Source organism: Chenopodium quinoa, unplaced genomic scaffold (genome assembly GCF_001683475.1).
Source record: "Chenopodium quinoa cultivar QQ74 unplaced genomic scaffold, ASM168347v1, whole genome shotgun sequence".
Lineage (NCBI taxonomy): Eukaryota > Viridiplantae > Streptophyta > Magnoliopsida > Caryophyllales > Amaranthaceae > Chenopodium > Chenopodium quinoa.
This window is the reverse complement of record NW_018743175.1, coordinates 4,664,575-4,681,080: the sequence shown is the minus strand read 5'-3', so window position 1 is coordinate 4,681,080 and position 16,506 is coordinate 4,664,575. Positions and strand designations below refer to the sequence as shown.

The 16,506-nt window shown below is 33.9% G+C and overlaps 2 protein-coding genes and 1 pseudogene across 3 annotated transcripts; all 3 read right to left on the bottom strand.

The window, feature by feature from the left end:
• Window positions 1-206: 206 nt before the first annotated feature.
• Window positions 207-2,498, bottom strand: LOC110732643 (protein BASIC PENTACYSTEINE7-like). 2 transcript variants are annotated; one of them, XM_021912609.1, is made up of 2 exons: window positions 2,162-2,498; window positions 207-1,294 (listed from the first exon to the last, which is right to left on the bottom strand). In XM_021912609.1, the coding sequence occupies exon 2, from the start codon at window positions 1,180-1,182 to the stop codon at window positions 493-495; it is 690 nt and encodes a 229-aa protein (XP_021768301.1). In that variant the 5' UTR covers window positions 1,183-1,294; window positions 2,162-2,498; the 3' UTR covers window positions 207-492. The 2 variants fall into 2 exon arrangements, with proteins under 2 accessions (XP_021768301.1, XP_021768300.1); XM_021912608.1 differs by having other exon boundaries at window positions 207-1,303; window positions 2,162-2,497.
• Window positions 2,499-3,666: 1,168 nt separating this feature from the next.
• Window positions 3,667-7,931, bottom strand: LOC110732641 (annotated as a pseudogene).
• Window positions 7,932-11,361: 3,430 nt separating this feature from the next.
• Window positions 11,362-15,749, bottom strand: LOC110732640 (4-coumarate--CoA ligase-like 6). The gene is made up of 6 exons (XM_021912606.1): window positions 14,208-15,749; window positions 13,284-13,476; window positions 12,921-13,066; window positions 12,707-12,774; window positions 12,320-12,422; window positions 11,362-12,200 (listed from the first exon to the last, which is right to left on the bottom strand). Exons 1-6 carry the CDS (start codon window positions 15,294-15,296, stop codon window positions 12,078-12,080), a joined length of 1,722 nt encoding a protein of 573 aa, XP_021768298.1. The 5' UTR covers window positions 15,297-15,749; the 3' UTR covers window positions 11,362-12,077.
• Window positions 15,750-16,506: the final 757 nt, after the last annotated feature.

Genomic DNA, 16,506 nt, shown 5'->3' with positions numbered 1-16,506 from the left:
TCTTGTAAAATTCTCTTGATAAAAGATCTTCTTTACAGTTGAAGTGTTGAACAATATCAAAAACTTCTAGGTTGTGTAAATATTTTAATTCAGATTTCAGTTCCATGTTTGAATAATAACAGAATTCATATCACGCATCAAGAATTCCTGGTCACTAACACTTCACCTTTGATCTATACTTTTAAAACAACATAAAAGATGCAAAGAGAAACCAATAAATTTTAATGGTTGTCTATTTCCTTCAAGAACAAAGACGGGAAAAGTTGGGAAAAATTAAGAGCAACAAACCAATTTCAGGCTTAATAAAGGGATCATAAATACTTCCATACACTAAAGAACTTAAACAAGTTTAAAAATCTACATACCCGTACCTAAAACCTTGAACTGCTTAGATATAGACATTAAGATTTTATGCCTACTTGGAAAATGATGCAGATACTGTAAAAGGAGAAACAGGAAACAGAGGCATCTTCATAGAGAAACTAGACCATTTCACTTAATCGTCACAAATTTGTTGGTACCATGCTTAGCCCAATGATCCTTGAGGTCAATCGGAAGAGTCAGGTCATAGCCCTCAGCAGCAAGTCTTTGAAAAAGTTTATCATAAGCCCCATGGCTCATTTTCCTTCCAGCAGTGCGTGAACCAGGCCTTGTGGCACTCATAGGAAGTGGATACTCTGATATGTTAGTTGTGCAACAAGACGATTGCCAACCCCCTGAACCCCATCGGTAGCACTGCCGAGCAGCACCTGTACAAAAGCAAACTGGTGCTGGGAGTCCAGAAGCATCTGTAGTTGACTCATTGCTACGGGAATTCAAGTTTTTCCTCTCACGTTTTGCTGCTGAAGAACCACTTTTAGCCTTTGCCTTTTTAATTTTCGGTTTAGGTTCCTTTGGTGCAGCATCATCAGAGGTTTTCTTTGATGTCTTTGGCTTCTTAGTAGGCTTAGAGGGCTGAGGCTCATCATCCACAACAATATTGGCTGCCTCATTTATAGGCATGCATCGAATGGGCATAGCTGACATTGCTCCTTCAGGGTTGTGTTGAGTTCCTTGGAATGGATTGAATCCATTTCTTGTTGCAGCTAGATAATTTCCTGGGTGAAACCATGAAAAGTGCGGGACAGATCTGCTTCTATTTCCTTCAGGTATAATGGGGTAGTTTGAGCGAAATGTCCCCATCTTCAATCTAACAAACCACTACTTAACAAGAGGAAACAGCTAAATCCGAAACTTTGAAGGTATGCTGAAAGCGGAGTTCTACACGTCAATCATCGATGTTGCAGGCAGGAAACTATAGCACCTAGCAACAGGGCAGACAAAAAGCAAACAAAGTTCAACCTTTTTTTCAGAAATTTAAAACAATTGATCAACTGAATACAGCTATTAAACAATCAAGAAGCTACACAAAACATCCTACCCATTCTAAATAACTTTATCTCAGGAAAACCCTTGAAAGAAGAATTTCAATGGGAAATTAACATCAAGTTGGTTGATAACAGTCTAGGATACAGAAACCGATTGCGCGAATATACCTCCAACTACAACTATATTCACCCTTCATAGATAAAACCAACATTTCAAGCAACAATGGACTCTAATATTCTCTACACACTAGCCTAATTACTCCCTCCGTACCACTAAGATTGCTCCATATACTAAAAATGGATGTCAAGATAATAGAGTTCCTAGAGGAATCAACAACTCATAAAGCCAAGATAATTAAAAAAAGTAAACTGACACCCAATTCCTGAACAATACAAAGAATCATTCATGTTCATAGCAACAAACAAATAAGAAACCCAATTAAACCAATTTGTACTGATTGAAAAGGGGGAAGTACACATGCAATGAACAATTTTCAAGCAACCCTTTAAACTTACAACTACATATTAGAAATCCCACAAAATAAAATCAACAAAAAGCAGCAGATATTCATACAAAAACCACTAAATCAAAACATATGAAATAACCCAAAATCACAGAAATGGAAACAGCAAATTGCCACATTTTAAGCATAAATACAAAGGAAACAACTCAAAAGTCAAAACAAATCAGAAAAACTACAAAACCGAGGTACCCAGAAGCCAAAATTTGAATTTTTCTTAAAAAAAAAACGGAAAAAAAAAAAAAAAAAGGATGAAGGGATTATGAAAGTTACCCAAATCCCGTTATCCAGAAGTTGAAATTGAAGGTTCTAAGCTCAAAAGCTGTGAACTTTACAAGCTGATTTCTGTGCAAAAATGGTAGAAAAGAAGCAGAATAAGGATGAATTAGTGCAAAAATTGGGAAATGTTAGGCTTCACTCGGGAAATGAACGAATCTGATAGTAAAAGAGTAAACAAAATAGGGGGAGAAGGGAGACGAGACGAGAGTAGTGGGTGTTGCTGCTGCCTGACATCTTTTGACGGATTTAGGACCCACTTTCAAGAAATTTGTTTTTTCGTTGATTTGGATGAATTTTTAAAATTACGTTTTTTATTTTGACTCCTAAATTTAAGTGAGACGGTCTGAACAAACGTTTTTAATCAATGAATATTTTTTACTTTAACTAGCAAAAAAATATCATTTTTTCATTTAAAACAAGGTACTCTGTAATGAAAAACTACTAATGCCTACTCCCTTGAGGCCTGGATCCCTCCGATCATCTATGCTCATTGAATTTTGATGAGAGAGGATCAACTTAAGCTATAGAGAGTTAGAGAGTACATGAAATATTCCCATTTTAAACAAAGAAATGTGTTGTTTGAGAAGGGTGAATGACGCTTAAAAATTGAAATCATGCATTGAGAAATTCAATTAGCGAAAAATGAAAGAATGTTAATAAATTTGGACATTCACAATATAAAGTTTGAGATAATTTTTTTTTCAAGATTTCAATTGGAAATAACTTTTTAAACCTTCCTAATAGCGAAACAGGAAGAACAAAAATGATCAGGGAGGATAGTTTGTTAATATACTCCTTTTAATCATCTTACCTTCCTTTATAAGAAGAAGTCAATTTTTATTCCATTTTAAATGTTAACCTACATATTTGATCAAGATAAAATAAATGTGATGAAATTTTCTACATTGTATATAAATAAATAATTTTTCTTTTTCTAGAGTAGCCACTAATATTACTAGTTTGAACTTTGAAATGTTAAGTTACCCAAAAATAAATAAAAAAAAAAAAAAAATCAGTAGACTGCACTAATTTTATGGGATACCCAATTGCATCTTTCCCTTTAAAGTCAGGACCTTTTGTTTTTACAAGTAATGGTAATCGTATCAATTTTTGTTATACAAATTAAAATTTGTGTACTAGTACAACATCCTGCTATGGCGGCTATGCATGGTGTCTTCATTTGTCGATCCACTTAATCAGTTGAACTATCAATCATACAAAAGGTTACTCGAGTTCCTCGCATTCTATTTTACTTAGACTCGGGTACCCATGTCCGACACGGGTACGTATCCAAGCGTCCGACTCGGCTATTATGTGAAAAAAATTCCATGATTTTGAGCTAAAAGTAAAGTGTCCGAGTATCATATCCATGTCCAAGTGTCGAGGGTTCGACACGAATGAGTCCGAGTAACATAGTCACATCTCTCTTATTACATCCAATCAGATATATAATTGTACAGAACGACGATATTACAGCATCAAAGGGCAGCATAGACGGGTTTAAAATAAGTTCACATCTCAGTATCTCACCCACCATTGCTTTATTGATGCTAATGAGAGTTACAAGTATATACCAGGCATTCAACAAATCTTTACATTCTCCCTTCAGTTTCGTCGCCTGGTTGTGAAGGAGTCCATCAAAGATAGTCTTCGATAAACATTTGAGGACAATATAAAATAAACCATGTGCGAAAAATAGGTTGAACCATAATTATCTACAACGAAAACGAATATACTTTGCCACAACGAATCATTATGTACAATGCGTCAATGTACATAGGAAGTTTATGTTACTTAGTAATATCTGGAAAAAATTTACAGCAAATGAACCAAGAAAAATCAACCAACCACAGCAAGCAGACTTTGGCGGACAGCAGGAATTGAGCATAGAAGGGAGCCAAAGATTCCAGTGAGCGCATACGCAATTGCACAGAATGGTAGTGCCTCTGGTTCCTTTGCTGATAAAGCTGCTGTCCCTAATCCATGAGCACTATATTGAACACCAATAATGTAGTTTTAGAATTGGTAAAATGAGCAAAAGTTCAGAGGTGTTGGATCTTACGATGAGCTATATCAGGAAAATCAAAGCAAGCAATACTGAACCACTGAAATCAATAAATCTCGACCATGTAAAGGCCTTGAACCACATACATTAAAAAGTTTGTAAGTTCGTTAATATGTATTGGTAAAGAAACATTGATTATTGTAATGATATTGCAAATTAGGCTTCAAGTTATATTGATATAGCGAAACAACATTTAATAATGCATAAGCTTAGTGGAAGGGAATTGTAATTTGACCAAAAGAAATTAGTAAGAATGACCAATGTTTGGAACAAAGGGAGTCTTTGTATAAGTTTCTCACCTAGATGCCGTAGCTATTCCTCGAGCAATGGGATCGCGGAACTGCAGCTTATCGAGCACAAATTGCACAAAATTGGCCCCAACAAGACCAGTTAGCACGACCACAGCAGCGGTTAGGGACGAATTTGTACCTAAATAAGCAGAAGTTTATCAAGCTTTCCATTTTCAGCACCAGTTAAAGAATGCTTGGAAAAAAAACCTCAGGACAAATGAGTTCCTATTTGTCAAGCTTACAAAATAGTGCATAGAGCTTTTACCTTCAAATAAAGAGACAATGCTGAGGGCCAAAGCCACAGTGATACACCGTGGTAAAATCGAAATAGTCAAAGAACGTTCAAGCCCAACAAGACGCCCTACGAGAGCAGTTGAATACAAAGAGAATAGTGTTGCGACAATGATAGAAGTGAAGATCTCTGCTGCATGCCTCTTCACAAGCTGAGAAGTATTGAACACCAGAGGTTACAGGTCAAGAGATTAATATTAAGACAATAATTTTAGTAGCAATGATAAAAACTGGTGGGAGAGGATTTTATTTCATTACCTTTCTCTGTTTGAACATAGAAAAGGCAAAGGAAATGATAACAGATCCCAAGAATCCCATCAAAATGTCACCAGCTCCAGGGTTTGTTGACACCTTGGTTAGATAATATCCTTCAGAGACCACAGTCACAGTGTATTAGCGTTAGCCTAGGAAGAGATAAGCAAAGCCTATCCTGCTTATTTTTGCAAAAAGAGCTATCAATTAGATTTCCTTTTACTCTAACAACCTCATGTATACGAAAGAGGCTTAAAAGGGAAGAAGTGATGAAACCAAGAAGACCCTAGATGGAAAAAAATTACAAAATATACACACATTGAGTCACCGATACAAAGATACACTCCGATTTCAGGTTTTTAATTTCACCTGGCATGACTAAGCCAAAGCATTATATTACTATAGACTCTGAGCAAAGTTGGTTGCAAACCTAAAACAGGATCCATTCCAGATTTTGAGATGTACCCAAAGGCAAAGGCTGCCAAATCTGCTGAAAGTGCACAACAGATAATTGGATGAAATAGCATCTTCAAGGCAGAAGGTAACCTAAATGCAAAAGAAAAGAAGGATAAGTTTTTACCAAATCAACAATGTTCTAGTCATCCATCAGTCAGAGAATTCAGAGCGGTGAAAACAAAAGCATACCCAGAGCCAATCATGTAGCCTAGTACTGTTGCTGCAAGCAAGAAAGGAAGGCAGGTGCGAGCAGCAGTTCCCAGTATAGTTGGGTATAGGTATGCGCCAGAAAATGATGCAATGAAAATGCCACTCCAAGCCCACACTTCAGTAGCAGAAAAGGGAGGTGGTTTCGACATAGGCTCAGCAGGTATCATTTCTGTCTTGACGAGGTTCCTCACAGCTATAGCTGTATACGCAGCAACACAAAGCGAAGCTAGCCACCCACCAGCTACAAAGAACACATGGTTAGATATAGAGACATAATCAGGCTCTAATATGGCAAGAGCCGTATGACTACTTACTAAAGGAAAAGAAATTATGTCTAGTCTGTAGTGAAGAAGACATGTCACACAATCTAAATCGAATTAATCATTAATAAGCTGGTAACTACTGATAGCATTGGCGATTCTTTCACCAAGTACATAGCACTTTAAAAACCATATTACTATTTTGGTATTTACATAGTCCAATGCCTATAATTGTAGCTGAGGACACTTGGTTGTGCACTGGTTTCGAAATCCATAATGTGGAAACCTATCTATTACAGTTGACATGATCTTCTATTTCTTCACTAGTAATTCTGGTCAGATAGATTATCTTTAACAAAGACATAATTTGGCACCCCAGTGATACCAAGTTTTAACAGCACACTCTGTAGCACTGTTGCTCAATACACTCAGAAGCTGAAAGAAATTATGGCCTCAAAGGTTATATGATATAAATTCAGAGAAATTCAGAACAAGCATTGATTGAACAATAAACAAAATCCAAATGCACTAATTAAAAACAATAAACATTTTCATCCAAAACCATGATTAAAACAATAGCAGACAATTGAAATCCAAAAGACAAAGAAAGTTAGAAAAGGTGTCACAACAGTTTTAAACATGAATTACACCAAAAAGGAGCAAACACTAAAAGCATGTATATAAGGGTGTAATAAGCGTGAATACCTAAAATGCCAACGATCTTCAATCCAGAAGCTGCGGGTATATCTCTAACAGCAAGAGGCAAGATTACCAGTGAAGGAACATAGAACAACGGAAGCCATCTTTGAATGAACAAAAGGGCTGGCTCAAAAAAGTTCACCAAACTCGCTGCAGCAGCCGGAACTATAGTGTCAAGGATCGTTAAAACTGAAAATGTACAAAACATTCCAAATAATGCACTTGGGAATTGAATTGATGCAGCTACAAAAGCCTGCTTCAGCAACTTATCCATTGCCAAAATAATCCCCAGTGAAACAACCAAATGCAGTACACCCACCACCTGATTATATCAATGAACACCAAATCACTTTGTTAGCTAGTAAGCCATCCTAACAACAACCCGCCAAAAACTAACATTCAATCAACATCTAAATTATACTTGGTACCTAATTACATCAATAAAATACATAATGGCAATCAAAATTGGGCTTTTACAATAACCCGCCTCAATTTCATTTATTTCAATCAAATTAATACATAAATAATATGTATAGTAGATCAATAGTTCTTACTCGTATATACTTACATGCAACGGGTGTATTGTAAACAAAACGACACATTTTATCACCCCAAATCACATAAAAGGTCAAAATAAACAATAATACACTCAATAATCAACAATGTCTCAATGCAACAATGACATTATGAATACATTGGTAAAAGAAAGTTGATACTCACAGTTTGAAAGATTGAGGAAGTAACACCATCTTTAGAACTAGAACCAAGTGATTTTGCCAAAAAAATTCGATTTGAATGGGTTTTATGAGGACCCAATTGCAAAAATCGGTACCCAGAACCAACAAATTTAATGGGTATCCCTGATTTTTCATTATTTGATAGACATTTGATGGGATTAACACCAACATTAAAGGGTCTGGGATTTTTCCCTAACAAATTTTGTGTTCATCATTTTGCGATTAGTTAAAGGGCTAAATGATAGATTAGTTGTTGCAACTGCCATGGCAGTAGCCATGGTAGTATAGGATGATAGTACTGAGAGAGTGAGTTTGAGGGTAACAAAAATTGTGAGTTTTGTGGGGTTTTTGTGGCATATTTTTGGTTGAAATTCCCAAATATTTTTGGTTTTGTGGGGGCCTTAAACTGTTTTGTATGGATACAAAATAGCCGTTCTTATCAAAGAGCTAAGAAGGGGTAATCTCCCGGAGAAATTTCAGAGTGTGGTTTTGATTAGTTGAATGTGTGAATGATGAGCATTCAAGAGGTTGTCTCACTTGTTTTTATCTTGGGAATAAAGGGCAAGGGTCCCCTCTCGGCATTAATAAAATATTGATTGAATAGGAGTAGTTTCAGATAAAATAAGTTGATTAAAGCAAAACTTAACAAGAGAGCCTAAGCATAATATTAGAGAGTTGGAGACCTTGGAGCCAAATCCTAATGATCAAACCTAATTCCTCTCATGTTCGCCACAAATACATGAACGTAGTTTTCACTTCACCTTATTTTCTTTAATCTTATTAGTTCTTATCATTCCTTGTATTATTTGAACTTATTAACCCTAATCTATCTTATTTAAACTTTCTAAACTTATTATCCCTAGAAGTTTGTTTATATCTCTACAAAAGGATATAAACAAACTTCTAGGGTTTGGTTAAGTGGCTTTTCCACATCGATAGAAATTATATTTAATCTTATAAGGAGAATATTATTAGGAGTACATAGATTGTCATCCATTAATTTATTGCTTATTGGAAAATTATTTGAAAGAGGATTCATTGATAAATCAAGCTTCAAAAATTAAAAATAGAAATATAGAATTGTACCTTATCAATTAAGCATCTTGGAATCATTTTCTTCATTTGTGCTTGAAATGCTACTCTATGTAACATCAACCTCGAAAAATTGATAGATAGGATTGGAGAGTAGTGCATTGCTGAAAAAAGAATGAAACTCCAACAACTTTAAAATTTGAGTGTAAAAATATACAATGTTAAATTTATAATAAAATTTGAATTCTACGTTTTTGCCTATATCTTAGACAAAATAGAATTTTAACTAGAAAAGTGGCCATATCCTCTTTATTAGGAATAGATATTTATGAGAGTGATTCAGGAAAGTAAATCAATGCAAAATTTTTGTAATTAAATAATATCTACCTTTTTAGGTTTACAACCATCCTTTGTACTACGTAACCAAATACTCATACGGATTAATTATAGCATTTATATGAAAGGTGTTATCTTATTATATGTCTATGAATATATATTGGAGAAAAGGCAGAGTTTATAAAAAAAAATGTACAAATTGATATTTACTCCTTCGGTGATAATATACTCCGCACTTCATAGTACTTATACATTAATATTCCTTTGCAGTCAAATTTTACACGGTTAGTATTGCGTAGTAAGGTGATTTTATTTTGTACTATAAGAGACAAGGTGGCTCATTAGTTGATTTGTCATTTACATTGTACTCATTCTCTCTCTCACTCCATGGCCACCCTACTAGCCTACTAGTCTATTACCATGAAGTCAGCCCATTGGGCCACTAGAGATCCAATGGATCTTATGCTAATCCAAGAAGGACCGTATTGGGCCAGTGAAGCTAAGATATAGCTTTGTGAATTTAGCCATTTAGGCCCATGCAGCCATTCTTGGATCTTCTTAAATTTGGAGTTGTCTCAACCCAACTCACCATCTCATAATCAATCAATCAACACCTTTTTCTTTTTTTTTTTTCCCTTCTTTGTGTGTGTTAGTGTGTATGTTTGAAATTTGAAAATAATCTGACTATGTGCTTTTAAATTTATAAATGTAAGTATAAATTTATATTACTACATTTTGAAAGCAACTTCACACGTTAATATTAATGATCATCTCACACAATAAATTTTAGAGTAAGTAATTACAGATTATGAAGTAGGATGAGTGATTACTAGTTAAAAATGTAAATCGTGCAAGTGTTAATTAGTTAGCCAACTTTGAAATACAAATGGGTGATAATTGATAATGTTAAGGGGAATTGTGGACTCTTGGAGGATCGTCAATTGTTCATGCTATTTTCTTGGAGAACATGAGTAGGGATTACTTGCCCTCGAATAATATCAACTTTCGTGATGTATCTTAGATTAAGCTTGGCTAATGTACAATAGTTTTTTTATTTTGCACTATTCATTATTTGTCTCTGTTTTTCGCACGCCTTTTATTTTGTCTATTCAGTTATACCTTTGATTTCCTACCATAGAAAAAATAATATATTGGATCTAAGTTTTAACAGGACTTACAAAGTATTGCTTTTCTTTTATAGAATGATTCGAGTAATTGATAAATTTTTAAATATTACTATAACTTAGATATATACTCTGTACAAAAGAATAATGCCTTATCGAATTAGAAGCTCACATAGTTCAATCCTACCTGAATTATCCCTTAAGAATAAAGGGATAGGATAAGAGAATACTCTTATGTTTAAATTACACAAGAAAATAATTTTTTATTGGGTTGAATACAAACCCTCATCCAAGGAAAATATGATTGTAAATAAGCCCATTAAATTTTTATCTTGTTCTTTTATTTAAGTCAACAAGTTAACCAATACATTTACCAATATACATTTTTAGCTATTACTATATTTAATTTTACATCATATCTATGTAGATTATATTTTAAGTGTATATATATTATGAAGATATACTCGTACATTGTACAAAGTAATAACTAATCACTGCTCCATACATAAAAACTTAGATGTATTTCATACTTGTGTTATTTTTTTTTTTGGTTGGTAAGGAGAAGGGTCCTATCGGGCCGGAACCTCACACAGGTATTCCCGACCCGAGATAGCGGGCTAGACACTTTGGGAACAGGGGGAAAGTGTAAGGGAATCCCCAAGGTGCCTCTAGGGGATACAAACTTACCAACTAGACCAAGCTTTGTTCGGTTCATACTTGTGTTATTTATTCCCTCTGTTTTTTCAAATTTATCACTTTGATTTAACCTCTTCTATTCACATACTACCTTTGACTTAATTTTTTATTATTATAAAATAGATAAATGTTATTATATAATATATCATTAGATTAGTCACAATATCTATTTTTATTATTTAATTTTATTACACTTTTCACTAATAGGCAATTAAAGATATTAATGATTAAAATTACATATTGATAAATGTACTGATCAAAGTAATGCAAAAAAAAAAAAAAAAAAAAATAAAATAAAAAGTATACACTAGTATGGACTATGGAGTAAAAGATTAAGGCAAAGTAAGGCTTTGTTCATTTGAGCTTATGATAGAGTAGATTTCAGTAGAGTAGAATAGATATCAACAGAACAGGGCATATTTCAGTTAACAAAGCAGAGCAAAGCATATTTCAGTTAACAAAGCAGAGCAGAGCATATTTCATCCGAACAGTTCTAAAAAACAAGGCCAAAGTAGAAGAGGGGCAAAGAGAGAGAGGAGTTTACTCTTTTATTCAATTGTGGGACCATTGTTGGAATGTAAGTTTGCAACAGTACATGCAAGATGCAACAATAATATCCAAATACTGACAAAACGTCAAAACATGATTCATTTGCATGTGTCTGAACTCTGAAGTGTTATAAGAAAAGCAAGTGACAAAGATATGACTGGCAGGCCCAATGCATGATGGCCCAGTGTAGTGATGCAAACAATTTTGCAATGTTTTGGGAAGGTTGCCCAACAAATTTAACCCTCAATTTTTAGTCTCGTGAGCAATGTAATCAACAATGTCGTTTGTCTTACACCTTTAAATATTTTTAATTAGTTCGATCCCGAATTGAAATTACTTAGACAAATTGTATTTTGACATTATAATGGTTTCGGTAAAACACAATTATATCTTTACGAAGCTTTAATCGTGTACTCATTCTGTGTTTTAGTTTAAGTGCCCTTACTTGAATTTTTTTATTTTTTTTTTTTACTATGCTCCCGCACCATTTTGATAAAAGATTGTGATTTATATATAAGATTAAATATAGTCATATGACTACTTGTTAAAATTGTCTTAATGTGTGTTTTTCAAATATCTACTTTTTATTAAATGAAATATACCTATGCCGAAATTTTGCATTAGCAAATATGCCAGTAGTCATTTTCGAGTATCAACTTTTTATGAAATAATACGGAGTATAATACCAAAATTTCGCATTAGCAATTTTTGTCGATCAAATTGGTGAGGAGTACAACTTTTAGCGCAATTTGCTAATCAAATGTTGATTACTCTGTAAATTAATATCATACAAGAAACTGTTTTCTTGACAAAAGAGGATCAAATTACACTTGAGCTAAATCAAGCAAATAATATGACACAAAACCAAAAATGATCACAGTTTCACAGTCTAATTTACAGAAATTAAGAAATACTAGAGCTTGGAACTGTTGGAAGGCAGTAAGTTTTTCAAATTTCTCCTTAGTACTTTCCCTGCTACTGATTTCGGTATCGAGTTCACAAACACCACTTCTCTCACTTTCTTGTGTGGCGCTACCTGCAACAACTCAATACAATTAGCATCACTTTAATGTTGCTTTATGTATTCGTCGAACTTGATTTTTCATCTTCTTTTTACGAAACTATATATATAATCTTTAAGGTAAGAGTGTTAACCATGTCTGCAACGTATTTGACAATGTCGTTCCTAGACAGTAAGCTTCCCGGCTTCTTCACGACAAACGCTACCGGTATCTCCCCAGCTTTGTCATCAGCAACACTGGATCGGACACATGCAGTTACGTTATACGAAGTACAAACGTTATAATTCAGATGATTTGTTTGTTTTTGATAATGTCGTAGATTATATATAAAAATGACAGTAAAAATACTGATACTATGTTGTTACTTGGACTATTCTTCTCATCTCTAGTAGTAGTATTTTTCAGATAACACTTTGATAAGTTAATAAACATTAGACATTTCAATTATATGCACAATTTTACGTACTTCTTAGTGAATAATACTTCGTACTTCATAGTAGTTTAGTATATAGTAACATACCCAGTAACGGCAACATCAGCTATTTCAGGATGAGACACCAGTATAGTTTCAAGATCAGCAGGAGCAATCTGTAGATGGGAATTTGAAAGAAACCCGAATTCCTGTTAGACTAAAAATTGACATACAGTAAAATACTCCTAGTTAAATATGGTGTTTTTTTTTGGTTTTTTTTTTTTTTTTTTTTTTTTTTTTTTTTTATTTTTACAGTTCATACCTGGAAGCCCTTATACTTGATGATATCCTTCAACCGATCAATAACGTATATGTAACCATCATTGTCAAAATACACTATGTCCCCAGTAAGCAGCCAACCATTTTCGTCGATTGTTTGTCTTGTAGCCTCTGCGTTGTTGAAATATCCTGTCATTCACAGAAGGCTTAGCTTGTTATGATCGTGTAAGGAATGTACGTACTTAATTCCGTATGATCAACACCTATGATACATACGTGGCTCAGGTACTCGTGCTAAACATAGGAACATACATGTCCAAATATAATAAAATTCCAAATGTTCGTTTGGTGGAATTATGTAGTGTCTATGTAATGTACACTAGACAAATGGCGGTGTTTCACGTACCTTTCATGATACCAGGACCGCGCAGCAACAGTTCTCCGGCCTTCCCGGGTGGCATGCATGAACCTGTACTGCAATTAACCACTTTTGCTTCCATATTTGGAGCCAAGAGGCCTATTGAAGTGTACTTGTGAGTTTTTCCTGGTGCATTGAATCCACGAGTTCCTACAGCTGTTGTCTCAGTCATGCCATAACCCTGCATAATATTATGCACTAGATTATTTGCACCTGAAGTCACAAGTTTATTACAATAGTAAATTGAAAAACTTATTCAAGAATCCATTTTCAAAGCAAATTAACCCCAAAATAAGTACAGTAAATAATATAAGGATTCAGTTTTTATAATTTCGTGTATGACTAGTTACAAGATTCCGTTACCAAATGAACCTGTCAAATAGGTTGGTATGATAATAAAGGTTTAATATTGGATCGTTTTCAGTCAATTTATGAGTCAAATCTTTATATTATTAAGTAATTCAAAAGTATTAAGACCCTAGCTTTTAGTTAATCATTTTGGATTATGAATGGAAAAATATTATTCAAGGGTATATGACCCTAGCTTTTAGTTTGAGCTAATTTGGGTTATATTAAGATAATTTTTCTTTAACATGATACTAGAGCACCCCCACTCACCCCCGAGTCATGATAACCCCATCTAAGAGATGAACACCTAATGTTACTCGTAAAAACCCCAAAATGTCCTCATATATGTCACCAATTTAAAAAAAAAAAAGTACCCTTCAGAGTAAAATTCTCTTTGCCTCGTTTTAGAGATAGCTTTATCATCACGCAATATAAAACTAGAAAAGAAAGAAAGAAAAAAAAAAAAGTGTGTAGAACAATCAATACTAGACTACTAGTAGAATAGGTAAATGCCATAGTGACCCATTAAAATGAATAAAGAATCAATAAATAAAGTTCACTTACCTGAATAAAATCAACAGTAGGAAAAGTGTGCAAGAAATCAGCAAGAATTTTAGTAGTTAAAGGGGCAGCACCGCAAGAAACCTGCTTCAAACTGCACAACTGACTAACCCCAAAAACACCACCTAAACTCCTAGCTTTTGCTGTCAATGCTCCCAAAATAGGTGGAACAAGAGGAAAATGTGTTACCTTAAACTTATCAATCACTTTAACAACCTCATTTATATCAAATTTTGTCATCACAACTATACTAGTTCCCAATGAAATCAAACCAACTCCAAATAATGCAAGCCCATAAACATGAAACATTGGCATAACAGCCAAATATACATTTCTTTTATGATCCATTATTTCTTTATATTGTGATGCTTCAAATCTTACAAATAACTCCAATGTTGCAATAAGATTTCTGTGTGTAAGCATAACACCTTTGCTTGCACCACTCGTACCGGAAGAATACAGTATTGCTGCAGTATCATCTTGGTTGATTTTAGGGGGTAAAAATGGAGTCTTTTCATGAATTTTACCAAAAATGAGGTTAGAAAACTCGGGAAAATTCTGGGTTTCTTTAATAAGGACATTTGTAACAACTTGAATGGTTTTTAGGCCTAAAGATGATAACTTTTCTGCATTTTCAGGTAGAGTAAAGGCTAATTTTGCATGACTATTAAGTGTTTGTTTTTTTGCCTCAGAGAAAGAAGACAGAGGATTCATGGGTGTAACAATGGCACCTAGATAAACAATACCCAGAAAAATTATTGGAAAATATATTGAATTTGGTAAGAAAATCAATACAACATCACCCTTAGAAATCCCCATTTGGTGGAGCCCACATGCCATGGATTTAACAAGAGGAAAAAGTTCAGAATATGGGATTGAATACCCAGATGAAGAATCAACAAGAACAGAGTTGCTGATGCCATTTTTATGGTAAGAGAAAATGTGAGTAACAATGTCAAGAAATGGGGTTTTAGGGAGATTAATTTTGGGATGTTTACTGCTGTAAATGCCTGTTTCTGGGGAAAACCAAGAATTGTATTGAATTTCTGGGTTTTTGATGGTTTGATGATGAGTGCTGATAGTTTCTGCCATTTTTTTTTTTTTTTTTTTCCAGTTGTCAGAAAATAAAACTAAAATTTTGTTGGGAGGATGGAATGTGTGGAATGTGGGATGTTTTGAGTGTTTTTAAAGAGTTTTGAGACCTAATAAATGCTTTTGCCCCCGCAATTTGAGCCTGACCCCGATTGAATTCGGATTAGTTGAATCGAGTCTAATATAATACGCTCTGGTTTAATCAACGAGTGATTACCCTTGAGATTAAACAAAAAAAAATACTCTGTAACCAATAATGTTTGTTCACTTGACATTTATGCTCATCACATTTATAATTTGGCAGACTCACGTTAATTGTAATCCTTCTTGAAGAATGTGAGGGTGCACAAGCAGTACCAAGTGGATGTCTTGAGTAACAAGGTTGCGAGGGATTCAACCCTGCCTATGTTGCCTTTTGAATTCAACGGCAAAATTTATTACTTTTATGACTATTTTTTAAAACATTTTTGTTGGATTTTGGTGTATAGGGAGAAAATGACTCGATTTTATTTCAAAATCAACCAACACATTTAAGAAGTTTATATAAATGAGTTACTCATTGATATTTACGTAATTTTTATCTGTGAGAGACGAGTGATTAATCGTTAGTCGTTAATAGACGGTCATACGACATCATCATTTATAACAATAATCACTCCACATCTCTAGGTAAATGATAATTTAAGAGATTATCATAAAATGCTTCATCAATTTACTATTTTGTATAATGAATATATATCACATTTTTTTTAAAAATAAGTAATATTCCAACCATAAACGAAATTCAATTAAAAAAAATCAAAATCATTGATGTCGAATCTTATAGAAATATTAGAATGAAAAATCTTTGTAAGTTCACCATAATTCATACTTCATATTTTCAAATATTGCAAGAAGTATTTTATAATTTCTGAAGAAACAATCATGTAATTAAATATAGTCATGGTGCAAAAAATAAATAAATAAATAAAATAATGAATATGCTCATTCAACTACTTGCACCATGAATGAGTATAAACGGGTGTTGCCAGTCTTCTCAATATGTTGGAACTCTGGGAAGCACTCCTAATAAATTGATGTGTATGACTGCTACGCCATATTAAACGTGATTCATGTCATGTATAAATGTATACGTCCAACTTTCAATTGTATAAGACTATTAGTAATAGCCTTATTGGTGTCAATTCGGGTACTTGAGTTGTGTTTGGTG

Bases quoted from the DNA above. Each gene is read 5' to 3' on its own strand.
- LOC110732643 (XM_021912609.1), bottom strand. From the start codon at position 1,182: ATGGGGACATTTCGCTCAAACTACCCCATTATACCTGAAGGAAATAGA.
- LOC110732640 (XM_021912606.1), bottom strand. From the start codon at position 15,296: ATGGCAGAAACTATCAGCACTCATCATCAAACCATCAAAAACCCAGAA. The intron at 13,477-14,207 runs GTAAGTGAACTT...AATATTATGCAG, and splicing joins CTACTGTTGATTTTATTCAG to GGTTATGGCATGACTGAGAC. The intron at 12,423-12,706 runs GTATGTTACTAT...TGTCCGATCCAG, and splicing joins GCTGATGTTGCCGTTACTGG to TGTTGCTGATGACAAAGCTG.